The sequence below is a fragment of the Lytechinus variegatus genome, chromosome 6 (genome assembly GCF_018143015.1).
Source record: "Lytechinus variegatus isolate NC3 chromosome 6, Lvar_3.0, whole genome shotgun sequence".
NCBI classification, from domain to species: domain Eukaryota; kingdom Metazoa; phylum Echinodermata; class Echinoidea; order Temnopleuroida; family Toxopneustidae; genus Lytechinus; species Lytechinus variegatus.
In genome coordinates this window covers 21,253,641-21,281,195 of record NC_054745.1, presented here as the reverse complement: position 1 = coordinate 21,281,195, position 27,555 = coordinate 21,253,641, and the positions used below count along the sequence as shown (strand labels likewise).

At 34.1% G+C, this 27,555-nt stretch overlaps 1 protein-coding gene across 3 annotated transcripts; it reads right to left on the bottom strand.

Moving 5' to 3' along the window:
- Positions 1-5,744: 5,744 nt before the first annotated feature.
- Positions 5,745-21,604, bottom strand: LOC121417183 (proton-coupled folate transporter-like). Of its 3 annotated transcripts, none has more exons than XM_041610784.1 (10): positions 21,463-21,604; positions 18,785-19,003; positions 18,222-18,399; positions 14,935-15,216; positions 13,321-13,544; positions 12,019-12,199; positions 10,409-10,540; positions 9,007-9,090; positions 7,152-7,308; positions 5,745-6,333 (listed from the first exon to the last, which is right to left on the bottom strand). In XM_041610784.1, the coding sequence occupies exons 2-10, from the start codon at positions 18,998-19,000 to the stop codon at positions 6,252-6,254; spliced, it is 1,536 nt and encodes a 511-aa protein (XP_041466718.1). In that variant the 5' UTR covers positions 19,001-19,003; positions 21,463-21,604; the 3' UTR covers positions 5,745-6,251. The 3 variants fall into 3 exon arrangements, with proteins under 3 accessions (XP_041466718.1, XP_041466720.1, XP_041466719.1); XM_041610786.1 differs by having other exon boundaries at positions 18,785-19,001; positions 21,467-21,604; XM_041610785.1 differs by having other exon boundaries at positions 21,470-21,604.
- Positions 21,605-27,555: the final 5,951 nt, after the last annotated feature.

Here is a 27,555-nt window from a genome sequence, read left to right as displayed (position 1 = left end):
ACCAGCTCGGATCTTCGCCTATTGCTCTTCGTGAGTGGATGAACGTTCTGCCTGATTACCAGCCAACCTTCGCCTTTTTCTCAACGTGAGTAGATGAAAGTTCTGCCTGCGAGTCAGCCTCTCGCCTTAAACTACAACCATTGCCCGACTACATGGAGTGGATGATGTCGCTGCCTATTTTTCTTCAGTCTTTTCGGCTCAACAGTCTCCCACCTTTGCCTCATGATACCTTCTAGCCTCTCGCCTTGCTTCTCTTCGTCGAGTGGATGATGCTGCCTTTTGGTCTTCATGTTGCTTTGTCCCTCTATCTTCGCTGATGCATGACACCTTCCAGCCTCTCGCCTGTTACTCTGTCGCCTACGCATCTAGAGTTGATGACGCTCTGCTTTGATCTTCGAAGCCAGCCGCCACCTTTTGCTCTTCAGTTGCTCCAGCCCACGAGTGGATGATGCTGATCCTCTTATCTTCATGCATACAGTGAAAACTTTTCGCCCCTAGGAAGGACCGATATTCAACAACTTGAACTTGATGTCTCCATTATACCACCAGACTACATTCTTTTCTCAAACTCTTAAACTTTAATTGGAACTTTTGGACAATTTATTTCCCTGATGGTGAGAACACTAACAATTTTCATTAAATTTTGTCACAGATTTTAAATTCGTTAAAAAAATTCTGATCAAGATATTTCTGTGAATAAAATTCCCTTTACTTTAGATATATGCATTTTTTGTTGATTAAATAATTTTGTATCAGTTTGATCTTTGGAATACTCTTGCCAAATGTATTAATAAGTTCTATTCAATCGGTTTCATATAAAAACGATATAGCCAAATTCTAAATTCAATTTAATAACATTTTATCAATTTTTAGATAAATTATGTATCCAAACTGATCTATTTCTTGATATACTGTAAAAGGCATATGATACACAAATTCCAGTATTTTATGAGTGTTTTCTTATACACAAATGAATTCGATTAAAAAAAAGGCAATCATTCACTTTTTTTTCATCAAACCCATATATTTGATTAACTGGAATTAATCACATGCCTTAATTTTGATTTAATGTTAGGCTTATACAGAAACATTTTTTTAGCAAGATCATTCAAATTCTACAAAAGTATATTTTTGTTAATTGAATCAGATAATTTTCTTTAGGTATTTATTTGTCTTAAATTGGGGTCTTAAATGTACATAAATTGAAATATATTTACGATTTGTCAATATGGATCAAGTGATTACAATTAATGTGCAATACATGTATATCAAAATTATAATTTTCTCAGCTCAATATTGAATCTGAATGCATTTTAATATTTTGATATTAGAGATGTTTAAATATTTAAATTTTGTCAATCTCTAAATCTGAAAATAATGTGGAACTAAGTGCAATATATGAAATTGTAAAACTAAAGGAGATTATGACAGACAAAATTTTTGAAATATTTCATTTGTACACCTTAATGCTCAAAATTATTTCAATTTTTAATCACTGTATATTTATTGAAGTTTTATCAATGGTTAAGATTCCTAAATTTTTTATATCCCTATTTTAATGTCCTTTTAATGTAAAGTCAAAGATTGAACTTAATATACTTTGTCATATAATTTCAGAAAAATATGGCTTTATATGAATTCAAATTTTTGATTTTTCATAATTTCTGGTAATTATGTTATTTGCTTAATGTCATGTTTAATTTTTGTAAAGTTCAGTAGTATTTTATCTCCACTTTTCAATGTTATTCAATATTCCTTTGAGCTGCCATAAGTTGTTTTTATCTATTTGTCTAGTAGTGCTCTCATATAAGTTTTTCATTTTTTTGTAAGTCTAGGAGATACATTTTTCCAGTTGGCAAGACTGCATAATTTTAACAAAAACAAATCTTTTATAATTTGAAAAAAAATATATTCAAGATTATAATTTTTTTCTTTTCCAAAATCAAGACAATTCTTTTTTGTTCTTTCTTAATTGATTGTATTTCATTTCATGGCATGCACGTATAAGATATACATTGAAATTATTTGCAAGTTCATTTTCCATTGAAGTTACACATATGATGCCAAAAAGGAAAAGTTCAAAATTCTGATAAAATATTTTTTTTCTTCAAATTTTTCTATCCTCTCCTAGTCTTCACATTTATTGTAAATATTGAATTATGTCATGGTTACGTTACTTCTGTTTAAATACTTTTATGTAAATAATGTTAGATGTTCAACTTGTCAAATTCTGGTTTTGCAGTTATATTTCATATTTTAGTTCTTTACTTTTTAAAAATTGAGGACAATTTTTTGAAAGAAGGATGTTTATGTAGGACTGTTATTTTGACATTTGGTTTCCTTTAACAGTTTAGTTATTTACAGTTCAAGCTTTGGTATTTAGTTCAGCTTTGTTTAAATTCTCCATGCTTCTGTTGTCATCCATTTAGTAACATTTGACTTTCAACCTACTTCTCCTGTCATTCCTTTCCTATTCAGATGTGTTCATTCATTACATTCTCACATCTGATTCTTTTGTTCAACATTCTTATTATGTAATCATCACAACATCTTATTCATCTCCATCCTCTATCTCTTATTGGCTATTTTTATGAATTGGACTTTTCCACTTTCAGTTGGCTTCTCCATTCTCTTTATTTCCATTGGTTGATTTTGTGTAATTTAAATATATGCTAATTTTGTATGAGTTTTACTGAGGCAAGGAAGCCCAGCAAATATAGCAGTGTACAACCAGACTCCTTCGGTTTAAGTTCTCTTCATTTTGCGTCTCAGTTTTACTTATCCTCCTTCAGTTTCATGATTTAGAACTTCATTTATTTTCAACTCCAAACATATATTTTTCTTCAACCCTATACGAAACCGGGCCCTGGGCGTAATAATCATTTGCCAGTATAAAGTAGTTGAGTGCGAATATAATTGTGTTTTTTTATTACAGTATATTTATATACTTTATATATTTATATAGTACAAAAGAGCAGAAAAGAGTTGTTTCTCAACATTGCCCATGCAGATGGAAAAAATAAAACTCAAATTACGAAAGTGAATGTCAATGTTTGTCATGTGAGTACAAAAAGAAATAATAGATGAATAAAAAGTTACAAAAAATGACTAGGCGATGTATATAGTGATATAAATAAGCTGTTACATCACATACATGAACATTTTAAGATTATCACAATCATGACAATAGAGAATGAAAATAATCTGGCATGGTAATAACATCAGATTAACACGATTAAGTACCATCAAAATGCTGCATGTTTGAAGAGCAGCACATGAGCACTGTTTTACCACTCTAATTTACACAGACAATTCAAAACACTTTTCACTTCATTGTTATCTATATGACAGTGATAAACATTTATTTTTTCCTATATTATAAACATACTCATTGCACATTATTATTGTTATAAATACATAATTTTTTAAATATTCATTTAATGTTATTATTATAGCTATCATTATAATAAGCATTACATTAATGGTTAGCATTGACTCCAGAGACACCTTTGAATAAAGGCCAGATGTATATCAATACCACACTTAATTGTTTTAGTCCAAGTAATACTTTTGCACCAGAATCGTACAAATCGTATTGAATAATCGTTTAAAATCCTATAAAATAAGGGTTTAAAAATCAAATAAAATATTAGTCTTATAGGAGTAAGAATTAAAACTTTATAAATGTTTTACTGCACTTTGGTATTACATCTATTAAAAAAGGTGATTTAAGGAAAACATCGCCAAAGTTGTTAAAAACCAGTGTCACTCGTGCTTTAGTAAACACTCTAAAAATACACAGTAAAATTTTACCCAATATTGGGTAAAAAGGGAACATGCATGTTTGCTGGGTATTTCAACGCATCACTGCGTAAAATTTATGAAATATTTGGTATCTTTTTCACCCAACCAACATGCATGTTCAAATTTTACCCATGCAATATTGGGTAAACCCTTTCTTTTGGTCTCGTAAAAAGTCAAATGGTATCGCGATGCTATACCCATACGTCGCAAATTTGTTCTCAAAAGTTGCGCGAGACTTCAACGAAAAAAGTCACAGAATTTGAGGTGCAGAAAATTTCGAAGCGTTGAGGCGGGGGGGGGATCATGGCCCCCAGGGGCGGAAAAGTCCTTTTAGGGTTAAGCGTCTATATATACTTAAACAAATTGTGTCACAAAGCTGGTTACACTTCGTAAAAATTCCGAAGGTTCGTAATTCCGAAACACATAAACTGCCTATACCTCGATGTTCGTTAATCCGAAAACATAAAAGGGTTCGTTAATCCGAACATTTGTGGCGTTATTCCGAAGGTTAGATAATCCGAAAACGAAATAAGGTTCGTTAATCATTACGTTTTCGGACTAACGAACCTTCGGAATTCCGAACCTCATTTAGTTTTCGGACTTACGAACCTATGGAATTACGAACCTTCGGAAATACGAACTTTCGGCCGGGAATAACGAACCTTCGGAATATCCGAACCTTCGGAATAACGAATAACGAATGTATGCGCACATAAGCTACTTGCAGCGCTCCTGTAATGTTCAACCCATATGGTTTTGAAATGGTTTTATACGCAGATAAATTATATTACATTGGCCGGGCACCCGATCTTAATTTTTTTTATGTTATCGGTAAAAAAAACGTAAAAAAATAATAGGGCCTATCCTACACATCATAACAGTTAGGGCGCACAAAATACGCAAATTCAATATTTTTAAGTACTCGAGGCAATTCTTCATCTGTCATCATGTTGTTTTCCCTTACGCAGCTACAAACTATAGTAGAGCCATCTCAAGTTCTTAACTACCATAACCTGGCCCGGTAGCTAACCCATAATGCAGCATTCTGAGCAGTGTATAGTCTTTTACCTTAGGCCCATTGATATTACAATAGACCTACTACACATGATATTACATTGATTCATTATCCAATCCATTAATTTTATACCGCTATAATTACTCGTTTAACAAGTAGGTGAACAAGTATCTATATGGCCTTCTTTTCTTAATTTACCTTCCCTGTATTTGTAAAATTGTAGGCTATATTATCTTTTCTTTGTATTATCAACAGTGGAGGCGCGATAGCTCAGTCGGTATAGAGCGAGGGTTTTGGGATTCCTGTGGCCTGGGTTCGATTCCCACTTGGTGCGTTATTGCCCTTTAGTAAGGCATTTATCCTCAGTATCAGGGGGGCGTTTCATCAATATTTTCGTCCGACAAGTTGTCAGATCTGACAACTTTCCTGGATTCTGATTGGTTGAGAAGCACTGTTACTATAGTAACTGCCGGATAACACAGGACTTGTCGGATAAAACGTCTGACAAGTCCTTTCATGAAACGCTCCCCAGGTCCATCGGAGGGGACCTTAGGCCGTCGGTCCTTTGGTTGCTTGCTTACAAGCAATCATGCTTTCTTAGCAATCAGGTAAAACAAAATCAACACCATTTGTCATGTAGGCCTACCATAAAAGGTTTTATTAATTTCATTCGAGCGAAATTTAATCATTGTACGCTCCTGGAACAATGAATTTTGTGATGAATTATTGGGTCAGTTTTTACTCTTCAAAATGGCAACATTATTTGTCTTCTTCTTCGTATCCTTCCACGCATTTACCTTTTGAAGAGGAAGCGAACTACGTGGTCTTTCATTCACTGTTTGTTACAAATAGGAAAATAGCTATAGATATACCTTTTGGGATAACTATAGTTATCCCAAAAGATATACCTTTTGGGATAACTATAGTTATCCCAAAAGGTATATCTATAGCTATTTTCCTATTTGTAACAAACAGTGAATGAAAGACCACGTAGTTCGCTTCCTCTTCAAAAGGTAAATGCGTTGGAAGGATACGAAGAAGAAGACAAATAATGTTGCCATTTTGAGGAGTAAAAACTGACCCAATAATTCATCATAAAATTCATTGTTCCGGGAGCGTACAATGATTTAATTTCGCTCGAATAAAATTAATAAAACCTTGTTACCAAAAGGGGAAAAGATAATCTAGTAGTTATATCTTTCAAAATAAAGGGGGGAAAAGTCATTAAACAAAACCAAACTTTTGACGAATCACCATTGCTCTCTGGAGACCGAGGTAAAATATTAATCACGTGATTAAACTTTTAAGCAATCCTAGATTAAAAGCCTCGATAACATGTGGAATGCACAGGTGAGGTTTTCATAGTCGTTAAAAAGCAGACACGCCATCGGAACGCAACAACATTACATCAAAGTTGGTCACTAATGTGACGTCACGAAGCTTTGTCTTGTTCTTCGTCCACGTGATTAACCACGTGATACTTGGATTCTTGCGTCTGCCTACATTGAAGAACGCTGTAACAAAGAGATAGAGAGGGAGAGTTAAACATCTCTATCCGAGTTAAGAAGAGCAATGTAGAATTATTTTGCGTTATAAACAATGACACCTCATTTTCTAGGAGGTACTAATTTATACGATAAATAAAAAAAAGGGGGGGGGGGGGGGAGAGGGAGGGGGAGAGAGAGATTAATGATTAGGGATAAATTAATATTTGTGAACATTTTTTCATGACGAAGTTTTTATTCCATTTTGAGCTTATTCTATTTGACTGCCTCCGATAAAATATTATCCATGTTAATACTTATACATGTATAGATAAATAGATATAGATAGGTATATAGATAAATAGATATAGATAGGTAGATAGATAGATGAAAACAGATGGATAGATAGGAAGAGAGAGTGGGGGGAGCACTGTTAATAATCATTCAAACAACGTCGTTTACTATGTGAATCGCACAGTAGTTGATTAAACATTTTAAACAAGTGTTTAAAATCTTAAACAAAGTTTAAATTCAAAAGTTTAATTATCAGTAATTTGAGCATGGTTGTTTCAGATTTAAAAAAAACTTGTTTAAACAACTTCTGTGCGATTCACATCGTAAACAACGTTGTTTAAACTATTGTAACAGAGAGATAGATACTGTATTATTAGAGAGAATGAGATGAGAAGAGAGGGGGGGAGAGAGGTAGAGAGAGAACTAGAGAGGAAAAAAAGGAGGTAGCGGGAGATGCAGGGGAGGGGTGGGGGAGAAGCGGGGGGGGGAGGGGGGGGTGAGCAAGAGGGAAAAGGATTCTGGGGCAAAACAGTGATTTAAAAAAAGAAATTTACCCAACGCAGGTTGCAGGGATAATCTGGAACGCAGACGTGAAGAAAAACACCAAGGGAGGATAGAACGAGACGGTTGCGGAGTAGATGTTGTTCGCTATGACGGGGGTCAATAATGTTCCTATGCTGTCCATACAGCCGACAAACGCTAACATTAGACCTGTGAAAATACAAATAATAATGATAAAAATAATGAACAGTCCTTTAATTTGTATAGCGCATACACAGCCCTATGCGAGCGATTTTTTTTAGTGAGGGTGCTGATATAAATTTGAAAAGCAAAAAAAAAAAAAAATGGATTTCAACAAAATCTGGAGATCAATTTGGTCCAGAGAAATTTGAAAGCCAAAAAAAAGAGAGAATAAACAAATAAGAAAAAAAGAGAAAAAATGGGATTTCACTAAAACCAAACCAAACCCGGTTCCAAACCGACCAATACCTTATCAGTCGGTTTGGAGTCGGTTTCATTCGTGTGACTGTAACCATGGTAACTTAATAGCAGGAAATCTGCAAGTGAAACCGAACGTTAAGCCGTCCTTAAAAATATTTCGTTGTTATAATTGATTTACTTGTTATTTGTGTATACAGTTTTCTTTCACAATTTTCTTTTTGCTCTCTTGTAAAGTGCTGCGGTACAGTCAGAACGAAGAGCGATACATAAATACCAATACGTATTACTGTATTGTAAACATAAAACCTAACATCCAAAACCAAATTTTATTTACATTATTCTGAACCAGGAAACTCTATTACAAATCCTAACTCTAACCCTATGTCCTCTGAGAAATTTAGACCGGAGCAATGATCGCTGGCGAAAATGTCGTATCATCAGTGACAGAGTAATCATTAATGCAGATATGAGCCAATAGCGCCATCTCAAGTCCTCAATTAATATACCTGGCCAGTTTCCTGACCCATAATGCTAGTGTAGTCTAGTAATATAGACCCGCTTGAATGATAACATGCTCATTAACCATTCAATACATTTATACCGCAATATTATGTTACCAAGTAGAAAAAACAATTAATTTTCCTCTCAAAATATTTTAGTTTCTCTATATACTAATACAATTATAGGTCAATTTATTCTCTGTAGTAGATATCTGAAAACATATATTTTAAGACTATACTATGTATAACTCACAGTCAATGAGAGATCACACACAGTTCACTCCCCTTTAAAGGGAAAGTTCACCCTGAAGAAAACTTTGTTGTAAAAATAGTAGAAAAAATGATAAAAAATATTGGTGAAGGTTTGAGGAAAATCCGTTAAAGAGTAAGAAAGTTTTTTTTTCTTTTTCAAAGAAAGTCTTTATTCAATATTTCTCCACAACGCATATAAACAAATGCAAAATGTATGTGATACATCAAATTCAATATCATATATACACTTTCTTACAAGAGTAAGAAAGTTATTAGAGTTCAAAATTTTTGATTTGTGACGTCATAAACGAGCAGCTGACCCATGTGTTATGTAATATAAAATGTATGAATTTCAGATTTTGTATGGTTCCTGATGACTTAATTTTGTTTTCTTTTCATGATCTGGTGTGAAATGATTTGTCAATTGATATACAAAAGTTACAGTGAAAACCATTTTCAATTTTCTGAGAAAATGACATTTCATTAATTTTTTACCATTCGCTATGTAGGAATGCTGCTCGCATATGACGTCACAAATCGAATAATTGAAATTCTAATAACTTTTTAATTATTTGATGATTTTTTCTCAAACCTTCGGCAATATTTTTTGTCATTTTTTCTGCTATTTTTACAATAAACTTTTTGCCGAATTTCAATCTTGTCCGCTCCATCTATCAAATCGTCGACGGGGTGAACTTCCCCTTTAAAGACCTACCTTTTTCATCCTCTCTCGCAAGCTTGGAAAGTTGAGATCGTATCACCGGGAAACAAATCGCATTAAAGAGACCAACACCAGAACCTATGATGGAATAAGGTTCAAGGTCCAAGGTTTATTCATATCAACATTTCACATTTTCAAACATCAATAACTCAATAAATCCAATGATATATATATATATGATTGTATATACATGTATATATATATATATATATAGAAAGAGAGAGAGAGATTTTCATAAACAAGCATAAAAAATATCGTTGTAAAATATGAAAAGCATGTCACAATAGAATAAAAAAGGTATTCTTGTAATAGGGTTTAATAATAATGACGAAAAAAGGAAATGAGATGTTGATATAAGGGAGCCAAAGTAAAAGCGAAGATTGTTGGTTGAAGGCTCCTGTGAACGTGCAGTGAGAGTCCCATAATAATATCAATATGACAAGAAAGAGTATAGAGTAGATAAAAAAATAAACAAAAAATAAAGAAAACAAAGGAGTAAATAATAGAAAGAAACACAGTTTACATAAGGGTTTCAGGTCGTTAAATCAACAACAATAACATTAGAAAACAAAAGGATAGCAATTATTATTGGTGTGGTGGCTCAGTTGGTAGAGCGTCCGTCTCACAACTGGGTGGTCAGGAATTCAAGGGAATTCATGGGATGAGTATTAGTTTAGTAATTATGTTATGTTATATGAAATTCATGAATTTCAATGTTCATTGGTTCAATATGACTAAAATTCTGAAGGTACCAAATATATATACTGTATTTCTTTTGGAGAAAATGATATATTTTTTACTACAAGATATATGGAGAAGCTGGTCGCATGTGACTCACATTTTGTTAGGTTTTAATAGCATATATATTGATTTCTCTTCAAGTTATTTTGATTTCATTTTCATATTTACAAATGGGTGGGGGTTGAATATTGTTATTGTTTTACAAAGGTATAAAAAACTAAGAAAAATGGTGAGGTAAGGACCTGAATATGAAAAATGGGTTGACTTTATTAACTTTTTCAATCTACTGAAAAGGTACATCACCGTAATAAACATACTCACAATAGACATACATGGTAGTATACTAAGAAATTGGGGTTCAAATTGTAACCATAGATGGTTGGTACAAGATCAGCACCCCAGGGATGCCTGAGTGTAATTGGGCCTATTTGTGTACCTTTAAGGGTGCACAGAGCCGCCATTAAGCACCCTATTTAGGTTCAAGTATTATTGACCTTACAAGGTCAATCATTTTGTTTTATATGCAAATACAAATGAAAAGGTGATTGCTTTTGGACTTTATCCCCTTAGAGCACATTACAGCCAAGAAGGTACAAGTGTGGTCCTCTATACGTACACCGGTTAACACCACAGTTTTTTGCTGTGTACAACTTACCAATGAATAGTTGATAACCTTTCTGGGCAAGAGCAACGATGAGAAACAGGACGGTGGCATTTATAAAACTAAGCTGAAGGATCCAGTTTTCACTCAGAAAACGACTTACTAGGGCAGCGCAAAATATCATACCTGTATGTGAAAAGGAAGAAAATAGGATATTACACTGTGAAAAAAAAGAGTAAATTTACGTTGGTCATTTTTTTGTTGGGTAATATATACGTTGGTTATTGTTTTGTTGGGCATTATGTGCCCAATACTTAGGCAAATTTTTACTCTGCCGCTGCCAAAATACAGATGTCCAATTGTTGGGCTAGTAATTGCCCTGCTGAGTGGTAAATGTTGCGAAACTTTACGATCACGAGTTGCGCTTGCAGCATGCTACACACGGTCGATAAGATATGGAGGAGCTTCTAGATGACTGGGGGCTGGGGAGCCTCGCTGAATCTTTCATAGATGAGTTGCTTAAACGTTTTTTTAATTTTTTTATTTTGGACTTTACGTTAAGCATAATTTGTAAGGAATTTGTCAGAATAGGCCTACATACATGACATATATCTGACGCTGTTTTGTTTTTGCTTCACTCACTTGAGATATGCACTTGCACTTGTATGCAGCGTTATTGTGCATGCAAAGCACTTTCGGATAAGGTCTCTGGATCGACACGGACCAGGTACACGAAGTGAGTGTAGGCCTTGCCCAGATGTTGGGTTAATAACTTTATTAAAAAGTTGGGCAAATTAATGTCCCCCAAAATGTAGTTCAAAATATTACCCAACAGTTGGGCACATTAATGCCCCAACAACGTTGGGTAAAATATTGCCCAGTAGTTGGTAGGGTTGACTATCGGCCCAACGTTGGGCAAAATATTGGGTAAAATATTGCCCAATTTTTTCACAGTGTACTTAAAATATCTATGATATGATAATTGCAATTTAAAGGTCTATGAAACATGATTATTTAGTTATAAAACTGTGAGCAAATGAGCAATTAACATGGCCTCTGATATAAGTTTAACTTCATCATTCTGATGAGAAAATAATGTGTTATCTTATCTTTAAAATCATAAGAAATAGCTAAAAACGTCGAAAGCGGCAAATGAAATCATCTGTTTTCAAAGAAATATTAATGTATTCAGATTTGACAGGAAGCTTGGGCCTACTCATTTCTAGCCACTATGACTCTGAAACTAGTCAGAGCGCAAACCATTTGGACTACTAGTAACTAGTCAAACTTTCTTGTAAATGAATGGAATGTTAGAACAAAATTTAGAATCTGGTCAAAACCACTATAGAATCCTGTTAAAAAAAAACGTGACACGAATATCGAGTCAAAATCTGACGAGGTGGGTTTTTTCAGAGTATACACAGCAAAAACTGTGGTGTTAACCGATGTACATAGAGGACCACACCAGTTATTTTACACCGGAGTTAAATTGGTGGTGTTAGTTTTACACCTATAGGTGTTATTACAACACCTATGATTGTTAAATTTACCCTCTTTGGTGTTATGTTCAATCTCTAGGGTGTTAATTTAACACCTCAGGGTGTTTTCCTCTATTAACACCAATTGGTATCAGTTTTAACACCACAGTTTTACAGTGTACGTACCTATACTTTGGATAGCTAGTCCTACGATGTTCATGACGGATACCATCAAAGGGCTGAGGCAGAACGGCACACCAAGAGCATAGACCACTACTAATTGTGTCTGCACTCTTGCAGTGATTATAATGCTTATCATTACGATGGTATACATGATTACTTTCAGCCGACGATCGTTGGTGTTAATCTGATGGAAAAAGCATAAAGGAAGAAAACCACTAATTTACAAAACTTCTAATAGCTATATTGGTCATTCTGATAAGGAGATAATGTGTTATAACAATAATAATAACGGCATATTTACCTAGGGTAGCCACTCCAGTTCCGATAACTGTTCTCCCAGCGGGCCCTGCTATATTATTTCTCTCCATGAGTACCACAGGGAGGTGTTTTGGACCCTGTTTTGTTTAACGTCGCAAGGGCCTCAATAAGTTTTATTGAATATCTTCGTTCCGTTGGGTACAGCAAACTTCCACCGTTTATTTACAATTCCCTGGGTGTTGAATTCAAGGATATTATCTTATTTGCAAATCATAAGCATGGTTCTTGTAGAGAAATTACATTCGAGTGTTCTCCGTTTTTCTTTCTTATTAATAAAAAAGCGAAAAACACAGACATTGTACACAGTAAAAACGTTGTTTAAAATTTTATACAATGCTGCGTATTATATGAACCTTACACTAGTTGTTTAACAGTTTAAGCAACCATGCTTAATTTATTGAAAATCAAATATTAGAAATTAATCTTTATTGTTTAAGATTTTAAACCCGTGTTTACTTTAAAATGATGATAGCTCAGTCGGTAGAGCGGGGATTTCGTATTCCGGTGACCCGGGTTCGATTCCTAAATGGTGTGGCAGTGCTCTTTGGTAAGGCATTTAGATCCTCAGTCCCAGGTCCCTCCGGCCTCGGAGAGGACATTATGCCGTCGGTCCTCTGGTTGCTAGCTAGCTTACACACATTCATGCTTAGCAATCAGGTAAAAAAAAACACGTTATAAAAAGCGTTGTATACAAATTTTAAACATCGTCTTTACACTGCAAAAATCTTGGTGTTGATTTAACACCAGCCCGGAATCCATAATGTCCGCACCAGAATAGTATTGAAACAACACCAGTTTGGAATCAAACCGATTCTGTTTTGATACTAATTGGTATCAAAATTGTATAAACACTTATCCGGTGTTAGACCAAAACGAATCTGGTGTTGTTTAACACTTCTCTGGTCTGGACATATATGGATTCCGTGCTGGTGTTACATCAACACCAGAGTTTTTGCAGTGTACTGTGTTAGGCAATATAAGACATACCCTCAGTATATCAATAACACCGGAAATCAACTCCTTCACTCCAACACCGTTACTTGCTTTCTTCCTATCTACTGTCTCGATCAGTATATTGGGCAGAGCGACATAGGCCAGTGACGTCACTGAGCATCCGAGAGCGAGGCAGATTGGCGCTATGTACTTCTGAAAAGACTGATCCGGACTGTATTGCAAAGCGACCCCGAGGGATATCTGACCGACACCCATGCCTGTGTGACGAATGATAATAATGACAATAATACTAATGATAATATCAATAACAATAACATTAATAATGACATTAAAGGTATTGTTTAACTTTGTGAGCAGCCGATTTAAAAAATTCTCAAACCAATATGAAACATATGTACAAGTGTATGTATTAGAACTAATAAACCCTGAAAACAACCTTTATTGAGAATGAAAAGCTAAAACTACAAGGCCAACCCCTATTTTGTAAATAGGCGTCTATAAGACGCCTAAATAGTACACATAAGTGTATGGGATGAAATTATGATGGTGTTTCCGGTCACTTTATATTTCAATTTTTGAAGCACTAAATTATTATTTTTTAACGCAATTTTTTCTGGGCTTCATTTTTGTAACATATATCACAGACACAGCTGACAAGTGTTACCTTCTACCTCAGATATTTTAAAAGTCAAACCAATGTTAACCAATCACTTTAATAATAATAATGATGATACTAATAATAATAATAATAATGATAATAATGTTAATGATAATAAAATTAAATGATGATAGTACGGTGGTGAAGATAATGATATAAAATATTGTCGATGGAGATAATATCACTGAAATTACGAGAACATTAATGAGATTGATGATTATAATAGTAGCGATATAATAATGATGACGATGATGATGATAATAACAATAACAATCAAAGCAATAATATGCCCAATGACAGTAATAATAATAATGATGATAATGAGAATAATTTCATAATAATTTTAATAATGATGATGGCGATAATAATAAAGATAGACATAATATAGTACTATAGCAAAACAAAAAGAGATGATCATGATGATAATAACCCTAATCGTAATAAAAATAATGATACTTGAAACAATAATTGAATTAGACTATGATAACAATTGATAAAAGTAAATCGTTTTGATTTATTCTACACTGTTAGAAAATTTATCCTCAAAATAAAAGAAGTTCCTGCAGCAGAGTCTCGAGAACACCTGTAATCTTACCGATTTGCGTAATCTTATAAGAAATTGGTATTTGGAGTATGGAATCTTACAAATTTCCTTGAATAAAACATCCTTTTCCCCTTTTTAAACAGACCTGTTCTGTTAAATTACAGAAAAATTCCTGTTTTATGAATTTACAGAATGATTCTGTTATTGCTTTCTGCAAAATCTTCTGTTTATTTTCTGTAAAATCACGTTTTTTTTAACAGTGTACTTGTGAAATTACAACGAATTTTCGTTTTTTTGTTGCAATTAAATGAATCTTTAGAAAAAAATTCAGGTTCTGTAACGTAAATACATGTTATTTAATTCTTGCTAATCATCCTGAAGAAGAATTAAAAAAAAAACACTTATGAGCTCAAAACTTAACACTGTGATGTGAAATTTGCCTTACCAACAAAAAATATCGTCTCCAATGTGACGACTCGAGTAGTTCTGGACTTTACTGACGTCACATCCGCTATATAAGCCACACCCGTCGACAGAAGTAGGGCCTGTCCCCCGGTTGCGCCCAAAATAAAGTCTCCTATGAGCAAGTACTCCATCGGAGCTTGAAAGTAGACGATACCCAAGTAAATCCCGCATAACAAGCAGTAACCGGTGATGTTCAGACAGAAAGCCGGTTTGCGACCGAACCGATCGCTCAGAGATCCGACAAAAATAGCCATGATGACACCTATAGGATGAATAGGAAAGTAGCCGTATTTTTCTTCATTCAATTATTGATATCAAGCATTTCATTCTTGAAGTAAAAATGTAAAAAATGTCAAATTCTTTACTTTACGAATTATTTGTGATCAAAAGGTAATTACTTTCTTTATGAAATGGAATCAAGAAAACTGCTCGAATTAGCCTACAAATAGGTCTGCATTCGTTTTGCTATAGTGTGTGGCAGCGCTTTAAAGGAGTAGCGAACTGAATATAAATCCTTTGAGATTAAGAATCAATGAAACGGAGAATATATTAGTTTATAAGTTTATTTGTATATAGGAACTTAAAGGACAACGCCACCCCAACAAAATTTGGCTTGAATAAAAGGAGAACAAAATCCAACAAGCACAACTCTGAGAATTTCATCAAAATGGCATTTAAAATTTGTGATATTTTAATGATTTGCTTAATTTCACAAAACAGTTATTATTAATGCGCATCCTGGTCAGTATGCAAATGAGGGGACTGGTGACGTCACCCACTCACTATTTCTTTTGTATTTCATTATACAGTGCGTATGAAAAAAATTTACACTTTGAAAAAGCCCTAGGAATTAAAAAATATACAACATGTGGGTAATTTTTTCACACATTATCTTGGGTTTGGGTCTCATCTATCCGATGAAAGTAAACGTTGTGACAGAATGTTACACTTGAGTGAGCACTGTCCATTTTTGTAAGGCTCGCAGAAATCTGTTTGCACAGAAATGCTGTTTTCACGCTGTGTCAAAGGGAAAGGGCGTAATCAAACTTACCCTGCAAAACATTTCTCATACATTTCCCTTTCACTTTTAGTCAATTGAAATAAAACGAATACGTTCAAGCATTTTGTAACATTTTCGGCACCGAAATTGAAATTTTAACACTTAGTAAGCACAACCTTTACCCTTTTTGTGCTAGCTGGACCTGAGGACATATTAAACTAAATCTGAATAAAAGTTTATATCAGACATCTCCAGCATTTTTTCACTAAGTTTTCATCATTTAAAGTTGACTTACATTTCATTTTCATTTGATACTTGTTTCTCCACACTTGTCCACAGTTGACAATGATTAACCAAATGAAAATCAAGACTAAGCCATTTCATGTAAATCACAGCTCGGTGTAAAACAAATATCGTTACGATGGCCTCGGCGTGTGGGGAGAGTGGGGTGGGGGGCAATGCACTCTTCGAAGTGTTTTGGGCAAGGAAACCAGTTAAGAAAAAGGTAAAAGATATCTTCAAATCAATTTTGCTCCTTAATTCCATGTGTTCTTCATGATTAAGGTCTATTTTTATTGGCATAAATATTTCAAATATCAGCGCTAACAATTTTTCACTAACTTTTCAAAAGTAAGTGATGCTCATTCAAGCGGAAATATTTGTCCACATTTATATCGTCATTTGCTTATATGAATCTGTACCAACGATAAAACGTTCGCAAATCTTCAGGATATTACAAATGTATAATTTTACAGGATTTTTTTCTCAGTGTAAACTTTTTTTATACGCTCTGTAGTAAATGACAAGTTCACCCCAACAAGAACTTGATTTGAATAAAAAGAGACAAATTCAACAAGCATAACACTGAAAATTTCATCAAAATCGGATGTAAAAAAAGAAAGTTATGACATTTTAAAGTTTCGCTTCATTTCACAAAAAAAAGTTATATGAACGAGCCAGTTACATCAAAATGAGAGAGTCGATGATGTCACTCACTCACTTTTTTGTTGTTTTTTATTGTTTGAAATATGAAATATTTTGATTTTCTCGTCATTGTCATGTGAAATGAAGTTTCATTCCTCCCTGAACACATGGAATTCCATTATTTTAGCATTTCGTGCTTCAGGCATGCAAGGAGGTCCTAATCATCAAATTCGTAAAAATTGAAATACTGTATAATTCAAACAATAAAAAACAAAAGAAATAGTGAGTGACATCATCGTCTCTCTCATTAACTGGCTCGTTCATATAACTATTTTTTGAAAAATAAACAAAACTTTGAAATGTCATAACTTTCTCATTTTACATCCGAGTTTGATGAAATTTTCAGCATTGTGCTTGTCTAATTTTTCTCTATTGATTCAAACCAACATTTTTCTGAGGTGGACTTGACCTTTAAATATGAAATATTTCAATTTCTTCTTCATTGTCGTGTAAATAAAAAAAATATTCCTTCCTGACCATGTGGGTTATTATGGTCTTAAAATAATGTGATTAAGTCAAGTTGGTCAATATTGCCAAATCTGTAAAGAAAATGTTTATTCAAACAGCAAAAAACAAAAGCAATATAGAGTGGAGGACATCTCTCATTTGCATATCAGTGAGTTGTGCATAGAACTGTTTAGTGAAAAATAAGCGAAACTTTAAAAAGTCATAGCTTTCTTAACATTTTTCCGATTTGGATGAAATTGTCAGTGCTATTCTTGTTTGACTTTTCTCTGTATAATCATTCAAATAAACATTTTTCCTAGTAGACGTGACCTTGAAATAAAGAAGGGGGACTGGCACTCGTTTTGCCATCTGGTGTTATTGCGTTATGAATGTAATAGTGTCATTAGTGTATCTTCGGGGGGGGGGGGCAAAGGGGACAGACTGACCCCCTGACGAGTCACAACTGATCTCAGACGAGCCACAAATGGCCCGCTCCTTTGATCTTGAAGACCCTTGTTTTTTTGCTCGTCAAATTTTTATGTGTTACGAAATCCTTTATTTGTGGTTGAAGACCCTTATTTTCTTTTTTTTTGCTTGTCAAATTTTTCGGCGGACGAATTTGCCCCCCCCCCTTGGACAATCCTAGGTACGCCACTGAATAGTGTGTTATTACTCAAGTAGCCTGTATTCCAAGACTACACTGCTCAGAAAAGTTGCATTATGGGTATAGGAACCTGGCCATATTTGAGCAGTTGAGGGCTTGTGTTACACAGTACTAATGGTTCGTATCAGCTTTAATTTTCCAGTACGTCGCTTAGGAAAATGACAATTCTTACCGGGTACGGCATATGCAAGGCCCAGATAGAGGAGCCATGTTGCTGTTTCTGCTTGAATGACGTCATCAATGTGACTTTGGTTTGAGGTCGAGTTCGTTCCACACGTTGATGAGGCGGAGTTGTTTTTGACTAGCGACTGATTGTATTTCACTGAGATTCTATCGTGGAGATATTCAGCCTAGGATTGAAATTCAAGAAGGAATATTAATAATTATTTCATATGATTAAAAAACTGTCATAATTGTCACATCATGCTGCAATACATTAATTTACAATAAACACCAAAATCTTTGAATAAAGCGATTGAGAACATAGGCCTATTAAGAGCGGATGCAGTTTAGGAATTCATATATATATATACACACGTATATCAATCAACCGAAGTCCTCTAAAACCACCCAAACAACAACCAAAATCGCAACAAGCAAATTACCCCCCCCCCTTCGAAATCCGAATTTTGTACAGCATGCAACTTACGAGAGCAGATCGTCTCGTGCGTATGACAAGAAATCTCAAGAAATTGCCATGATGCGATGAAATCTTAAAAAGCCAGATATTCATACCTTCATCGTTGATATCAACTGATATGTCAGGCATGTGAGGGCAACGGGGATTTCAACTGTGACGTAACGTGATGCCGCCCTCTTGAGTTGAAATTCAAATTTGTCATCTTGAGTTTGGATTGGGCTGTGTACAGGATCGGTATATTTGATGTCTGCCTCGTCAGGGGCCTTGCCTGAGGATCCACTGCCATGCATTCTAGAATCGTCTGCTTTCATACTCTGTGATCAAAGAATACATTTCAAGCGTTATGGTTAAAGGAGAAGTTCACCCTGAAAAAAAAATATATTGTAAAAATAGCGGACAAACTAATGAAAAGACGTTAGTGAAGATTTGAGGAAATTTATCAAAGATTGAAAAAGTTATTAGAATCTTCATTTTTTTTTATTTGTGACGTGATATGAGAGCAGCTCCTCTTGTACCGTGAATTTAAAAAAAGAATCAATGAAATATCATTTTCTCAGAAAAATGAAAGTGGGTTTTATTGCATATACCATCAGTATATCAAAAGACAAATTATTTCATAACTGCTTCTCAAAGAAAAAAGCTACTAGTAATCATGAACCATTAAAAATGAAATACATGCATTTTATATTACATAACATATGGGGCGGCTGCTTGTATGACGTCACAAATCAAACAAAATTCAAATGATTTTGTTAATGGATTATTATCAATCTTTCACCAATGTTTTTTTTTTCATTAATTTCTATTATTGAAAAAAAAAGTTCTATTAATTATTATCGGATAAGAAAAATCCGTGTTTCGGATATATGGATGAAACATTTATGTATTTCTTTGCATTATTATACCGTCTTCTTGCTTTATATGAATGTTTTTAAAGACAAAAAAATCAATAGTGTTCTTTTTTTTTAATATTCAGACTACACAATATTATAAAACGTTAAACATGGGGGATATAATTTCTCCCGGTCATTTTTTGAGACCTTTTGGATATGCAATAAACCAATTCGTGATACCTGAAAAGGCCACCCCACTTTTTTAACACACACGCACATTATCTGAAACACGCGCACCACATTCATCTGAGATTCACGCACACCTCGGGACGTACACACACTCTTCGAATACACAATCATGTAACCACATTCATCTTATATACACTCATGTAATCACATGTACATGATCACACATTCGGAAGACATGGTAAACCATGACAGTCAGTCACACCAACAAAACCGACTCCAGACCGATCAAAGCTAATCCGTTTATTCGAACGACATATTTTTGGTCGGTTGGAGAGCAATTTGGTTTCTATGTGACTGAGTCTAAATTACTATCTCGACAACATCGCCTTATTCCTGCGCTATCACGTAATTTCCTCTATTGTGTTATGTATTGTACCTATTTCGGTCGGGAAATTTGGAACGACTGAGGTATCTATTGCTTGAATGAATCATAACAAAAAACAGGGGGCGGGGGTGGCTTGCAATATAGGCAGATCTGTGCACAAAGTAAACCACTATTGAACTGTGCACAATAATAAACCTTGTAAATATTGATGATGTTATCAGCTGTAGCAAGTATATAGGGCACTTTTTATATGTACTAACAACAAACATGCTACAGCACTCATACGTTTACAAAAACTTTAAAACTCAAGGCGCATGACGTTAAGGTGACTATAATATTGCTACAAACACTAGTGTTGAAACATATCTAACTATCGGAACTTAAATGGAAACATCATTTAAGTTAAACATATCATTGTAACTCTCTCGCCGGAAGAAGAAAGTTTGATGAATCACGACCAAGCTTGTATCACATAGGTTTATTAAAACAAGGGAAAGTTCACACTGTCAACTGAATTACGACTGAGATTATGATTACTTTTCCCAAATTATGTGTATATGAATATAAACATAATGGCTATACATATATGTTAAAACCTGAAGAAGAAAAAAAATCAGCAGGACATCGCAGACAGGGCCAAGACAAAATCGACATTTTCCAACCTTTTTGCCATAATAATCACACTTTGAATGTGAGGCATCAACGGAAAAACAAGACAAGAGAAGAAAATATGAAAAGATCTTTTACTCGTCTGGTTTAATTGTTAATTTATTAATTGTTCAACTTAATTGTTGGCATTACAAAAACTGCATTACTCGTGAATTTGTTTCGCATTCCTGATGTCTTAATATTGCCAATACGTGGAAAACCAAGATGCTTATACATACATACATACATACATACATATATATATATATATATATATATATATGTATATGCATATATAGATATAAATATACGATATATGTATTTAGGCATATATTAACAATATTTGGTAGAAAGTCGACGTGTTGAATCCATAATACTCGATATTTAGAGGCGCTAAAACAAAATGTGCCATTGCGCGATATCGATAAAACCAAGGTAGAAAGTTTCATGTATAACTCAACATACACACACACACATATATATATATATATTTCTCTCTATATATATTTATATATATACATATATTTATGTACTCATTATTCATCTCTTTAGAGTTTTTTGTATACCGTTAAAACAATGATTACATACGAGTTGAACATTGCAATTACCTGCCCGCACAAAAAAATACCTCAATAAGCACACACACTAATAAACATCCATATAACCCAGCTTACATTCACGTTGAAGTGTAGAGATGGCTGGTAAACGATTATTGTACCTACCTTTATCTACTGTCAATTCAAAGTGTCGTCCCCTTCTCGGCGGTCAATGCCAATGATATTGTTGTTGGTACCTATTCAGACAGTCACATTGCAGACGACCGCTTTTTGGTGAGGTCAACGCTCCAGTGCATTGTGGGTACGTATATTGACAAAGACAAAGTGACTAAAATTCAGGTGCTGGATAAGTAGTCTTCCGTAACAGACCCAATCGTTTCAATAATAATGAAAAAAAAAATCATGTCAACCTTTCGATGTGTCCATAATAATGAAAAAAAAAATCATGTCAACCTTTCGATGTGTCCATGGCTCTTTAAGATATTCGTTAATAAGTAGAAATGCTTAAAGTATAAGTAGAAGAGCTTGAAGTATAAGTAGAAGAGCTTAAAGTATGAAAGAAAAATGTAAGGCCGATAATAAATTTGGTTCATAGAAACTCATGCAGGAACAGACTTTCAAAACTTTTAATAATTGAAAGTAGGCAAAGCTGAGAATTTGATTTACAATAAAAATGATGAATAAATTCAGATTCAGATTCAGTTTTATTTCCAACAGAAATAACAAATATTTATACAAATCATTTTCATAGATTATAATAAATATTTACAATACATTAATAATAATCATGATAACTAACACATAAAAATATGATACAAAATATTTTATAGACAAATAATATATAGTTAGGATAGAAGAAAAGTATCTGTGGAAATGGGGATTCAATAAATGATAAATACGATATTAGCAACAACCCTAAAGCTGGTTTTGTTACCACTAAAGAAAGACACTTCTTTAGTAAATAAAATGATAAATAAAATGAAAATACGATATTGAGAAGAAACATAAGGAATTCGTATGGTTAGCAAAAGACAGTATTTTAATAAACAAAATAATACAGAAATTTCAAATACGGTATTGAGAAGATCCCTAAATGGCTTAGGCCTATTTATCACCAAACAAATGCAAAATCCTATTAAAAAAATGTTAAATGAATTTAGAACACGATATCAGAAAGATTCCTAAATTGTGTTTGGCTACTCCACGTAGACAGCATTTTATGAAATAGAATAAAGAAATCGAAATGTACGTTATTGAGAAAAATCCTTAAGTTCGTTTAGTTATCACAAAGCTAAGGCATAGTAATGAAATACTATGCCTTAGCTTTGTGATAACTAAACGAACCTAAGGATTTTTCTCAATAATGTAATTTCATTAAATAAATACTTGTTTATTTGCAGTGAATAAACAAATTTCGAACTAGAGTTACTTTGGTTGGTCAATATGCATGGGCCTAATCGCACAGGTAGTTGCAATCAAACGCAACTCTTAAAATCATTTGCATCTTGATTTTTAACCAGTCAGAAGCGAGTATTCTGGACTTGCGAATGATTCGTTTAATTGCAGTAAACGCAACTCCTTCTGCAACGGGACCCTGGTGCGTGGGTATGATGAATTGGCATGAGGCCTATGGATTAACATTTAAAAAGGTTTATCAATTGAAATGAGTTAAAAATACACATCAACCACCTTCCTGTTTCCGGTGCATGACGAGAAATCACGTGACCGTATACCTCAAGGTCAAATACATTGATTACAAGCATCCATTCTCAAACACGCCAGGTCAGGGCGCGTTTCATAAAACTTGTTATTATAACAACGTTTTGATAACAGTTAAAAGCTACTGAAATCTTTCCCTTTGATTGGCTGACAGTAAACTTACCATAGAAATTGTGCATTTGTTATCTTTGTATAACTGACCCAATATATTTTCTAATCTTTTGGCTATTCACGTGCCATGCTAGTACAAGTATGTTACTGATGAATTTGTACACTCTAACACAATCTATTTAAATATGAATAGATGTCTTTATCAGAAGGTCACATTATAGAATTTCTTTATAATTCTAAATGAAGATTCTTGTGCAAATAGATCGTATTTGTTCAAATGTTCCTGCCTCCCCCCAGAAATTTTTTTACCCCTTTTATTTTTATAAAAGAAATTATATTAAAGCTTTGGCCACCTCACAAAGTTCCATGCACGACCAAGGAAAAGTCGGAAAAGAAGGGGGGGGGGGACAAGAGAACATAAAAAATGTGAAATATGATATCAATTGTGGAATATTATGTCAATATCTATCACGAATCAAATTTTAATTTTGAAAGGAAACCGACATTGTCGCTCGCTTGCTATGTGGTGTTTTCAAGCTTATCCACATTTATAATGGCGTGTACCCTCAAAATGCCTGGCTCCTTACACGAATGTGCTATAGAGTAGAGATCAGTGCCCCCCCCCATGAGGTATGTATCTAAATGTGAAAATATTGTTTTTATTTGTTTTAAGATTTGTTTATGAGTGCATGATCTTGACGTGTTCTTATAGCTGTAATCAGAGTCGACGAAATAGGTCTTATACCATGGTCACATTTACTCTACGGCGGCCGTACGGGGAGTTGAAAACAGCCGTTTTATTCATTTTTAAACAAACCACCTCTATGTACCTCGTACATGAAATGTGAAAACGGCTGTTTTCGACTCGCCGTACGGCCGCCGTAGAGCAAATGTGACCAAGGTATTATTGACATATAGGGGGAGGGCCAAGGCGATCTGAGGTGACTCACATTTTCACACTGTAAACATTCACATAGTACCGGAGCGTTTCATCAATATTTTTGTCCGACAAGTTGTCAGATCTGACAACTTTTCTGGATTTTGATTGGCTGAGAAGCACTGTTACTATGGTAACTGTCGGATAAAATGGGACTTGTCGGATAAAATGTCTGACAAGTCCTTTCATGAAACGCTCCCCAGGTGTCCACTTTTGTTTAGTTTAAATCGTAACATTATGAATAAGATCTTCATAATATTCCCCAAATCACACATCATTAACCCGTAAAGACGACAGAGTTAGGGGAATATGAACCTCACAGTAGTTGGTTTAACAGTTTTAAGTGTTTACAATCTTAACAAGCTTCATTTTTATATCCCATTCTCATTAAATTGAGCATGGTTGTAAAAAAAAATCAAACGTTTTTAATGTGCTGATAAAAATAGGCCTGCAGGAGAACACCGAGGTATTCACTTTCATATTCATTTCAAGGAGGTATAGCTGCTACACTTAGGCGGTTATCGTGGTTAATTAAAACGAAAAAAAAATCAATTACAGCGAATGTTATTTTTTTTCTTCCCATTTTTTTACGATATTTCACTTTGATATCTAGGCCTATATGTTATTGAAAAATATATGCTAATGTTGTTTAAAGAGAGTTTGAATATTTTGTGTGTGTGTGTGTGTGTGTGGAATGCTAATGTGGGGCTGATAATAACTCTCTATCGAACATTTTTTTGACAAAAATACATTTTTGGCGTACTGATTTGTAAGGTTAACATTTATTTTATAAGTGTCAAAGCATATATAATGCATGTAAAATGGTAATACGAACGTATAAAATGAATTATCAATGTAGAGATAGCAGTTCGTCACACTGTCAATATACTGAAAATAACTCACAGTTCCCCACACTGTATCCAAAAGGGATATCACAGTGTGGAACATGACGTGAAAGTGTGAAAGCATTTCCACATTCATTGATATTATGAGATTTGAGCGTTTCAACAGTGCGCATCGCATTTTCTTAGGCCCGTACTCTGATCTCGTGTTTAGTTCATACTCTGGTCTAAACTTGTGGTTTAACTATGGAAAGCCAATCGTGACAGAAATTGCAAACAGTACAAGTTCAATAGTCGGCTCATTTAAAACGTAAATCATTCATAACCGACTGGGAATTATTACTGAAATCCTTCTCTTCGTCATTAAAACACAAGGAAAAAGCCAAGTAAAATAGTCAAACAATAGTGTAAATGCAATTTTATATGGCTTCCCATAATTTTAACAAATAACTTATAGACCATGGTCTATGTTAAACTGGACTTCAGAATACGGGTCATAGAGTCCACTTGCGAACAAAGTGTGAACATGCACATAATAGAGGTGTCCACAGTGTTTCATTATCTCTACACTGTTAAATTTGAGCATTTCAACACTGTGAATTTAGGCCTATCTTCTCATGGTCCACTATTTGAAAACACTGTGAATACACTGTTAACACCCATACTGAGGTGTCAACGGTGTGAATGTATCTTCATTCATTCCAATTTGAGCATTTCAACAGTGTGGAATCGCATTTTCACATATTCCACTATGTGTATATCCTGTGAACACGCACAATGCTAAGGCCTCCACAGTGTGAAAATATCTCACACTGCATTAGGCTTTGTATTTCAGCAATATGAATCACATCTTAACCCAGTCCGCTATGTGGACACATTGAATACACACAGTGTGTCATAATCTTTAAAGAGTTTTTAGCATTTGAAGTGCGTAATTACATTCACATAGTCCGCTAGGTGAACACAATTTGTGGTACTGTGTTAGTTCCAGGAATTCGATATTACGTGTACTTAAAGAAAGACATCCGGGCCCCGTCTTGCAAAGAGTTGCAATTCATCCAGTCAATCTCAACTACATGTATATGAATATCCATCCAACAAGATTTTCTTTCTACAGGAAATTCGCACAATCCCCTTAGTAAAGAAAAAGAATACCTTAAGACATACATTTTTCCTCAATAATCAATTTTCCTTTTTATCTTAAATATTGTAGTAATTATTGCAAATGTTAAATTATTATTCATACATTGTACGCGCTATGGTACTTTTTTCAGCGCCTCTAAATATCCAAAATTTTTAAGAGAACGGCACTGAATCTTCAAGAGAACGATGAATGTATGAATATAAATCATATCTAGAAAAAATAGTTTGAAAAAATTGTATATTAGATGATGACGTTGATGATCATCCATAGTTTTGGTTGATCGGATCAATTGCAACTCTTTGTAAGACGGGGCCCAGATATGAACAGACGCATGATAATAATTAAAAATGATTAATTAATAATGGTATGACCAGGGGCCGGCAACACGAAGCTTAAGGCATGGTCACACCGCCCGAGCGTTTTTGGAGCGGTCGTGGAGCGGAGAGAAAAAAAAATCATCACCACTCGTTACCGTTCACCATTTTCGATTTTAATTGTTATTTTTTTGTTTTCGATTTTTTCCCCCAATTTTGTGAACGAAATTCGACCCTCTCTCCCTACCGCTCCACGACCGCTCCAACAACGCTCGGGCGGTGTGACCATGCCTTTAGCAACAATCGTAGAAAATCGTTTGTACGATTGATTGCATTGACTACAATGTGAAATTATCGTGAATATCAAGTGTACGATTAATCACTAATCTTTGTGTTACGGGTCTCAGCTCTATCACAGGCAGCATACACAGATTAATAAATGTTTGATCAAAAAGAGGAATTTCCACAAAAATCTAAATAAATTGATTATTGCACCAAAATTAACTTCACTAATTGCATAAGATTATAAAATTCATAGATTGCACTAATGGTCAAATATGAATGATGAGTTATCTCAGATAAAATATATATTCTGATCATATAAAAACATATATCTACATATGCGTGTGTGTCCATACATGGTCCTATTTCAGTTGTAATCACGATAATAATAAGCGTAATGATGTAACAATGGTGAAAATTTATGACAAAAACTCATCACAGCTATATAGTAGAAACTCTGATATAAACTTTCTATCCATTTTTTTTCTATTTACCCTTCCGAAGATTTTTGTCAAAATGATGTATTTTCTCGCAAAATATACATGTACATGCATAATTGCAAGATATTTTTTTCACAAAATGATTGATCATGTAATTGAATTTGATGCACCAGCTGATTTGTTTCAGTGCACATTATAATCAAAACCAAAATATCAAAATTATAGCACCAAAGTCTCATTAACATCGAAGTATTTAAAAAAAATTAGAGCTCATTGCACAATTTGATATTTTCTTTTATCATAGTTTTTTTTCACATCAGGTAAGTCATCATCACACAAGATGCTATAAGAAGATACAATAACATATATAACTTGACAAAGATCTTTGATATTACGAATGTTCGCTTCACGACGTACGAATGATTCAAGAATACAGTACATAATATTGAAAAAGCCCGTCCACTG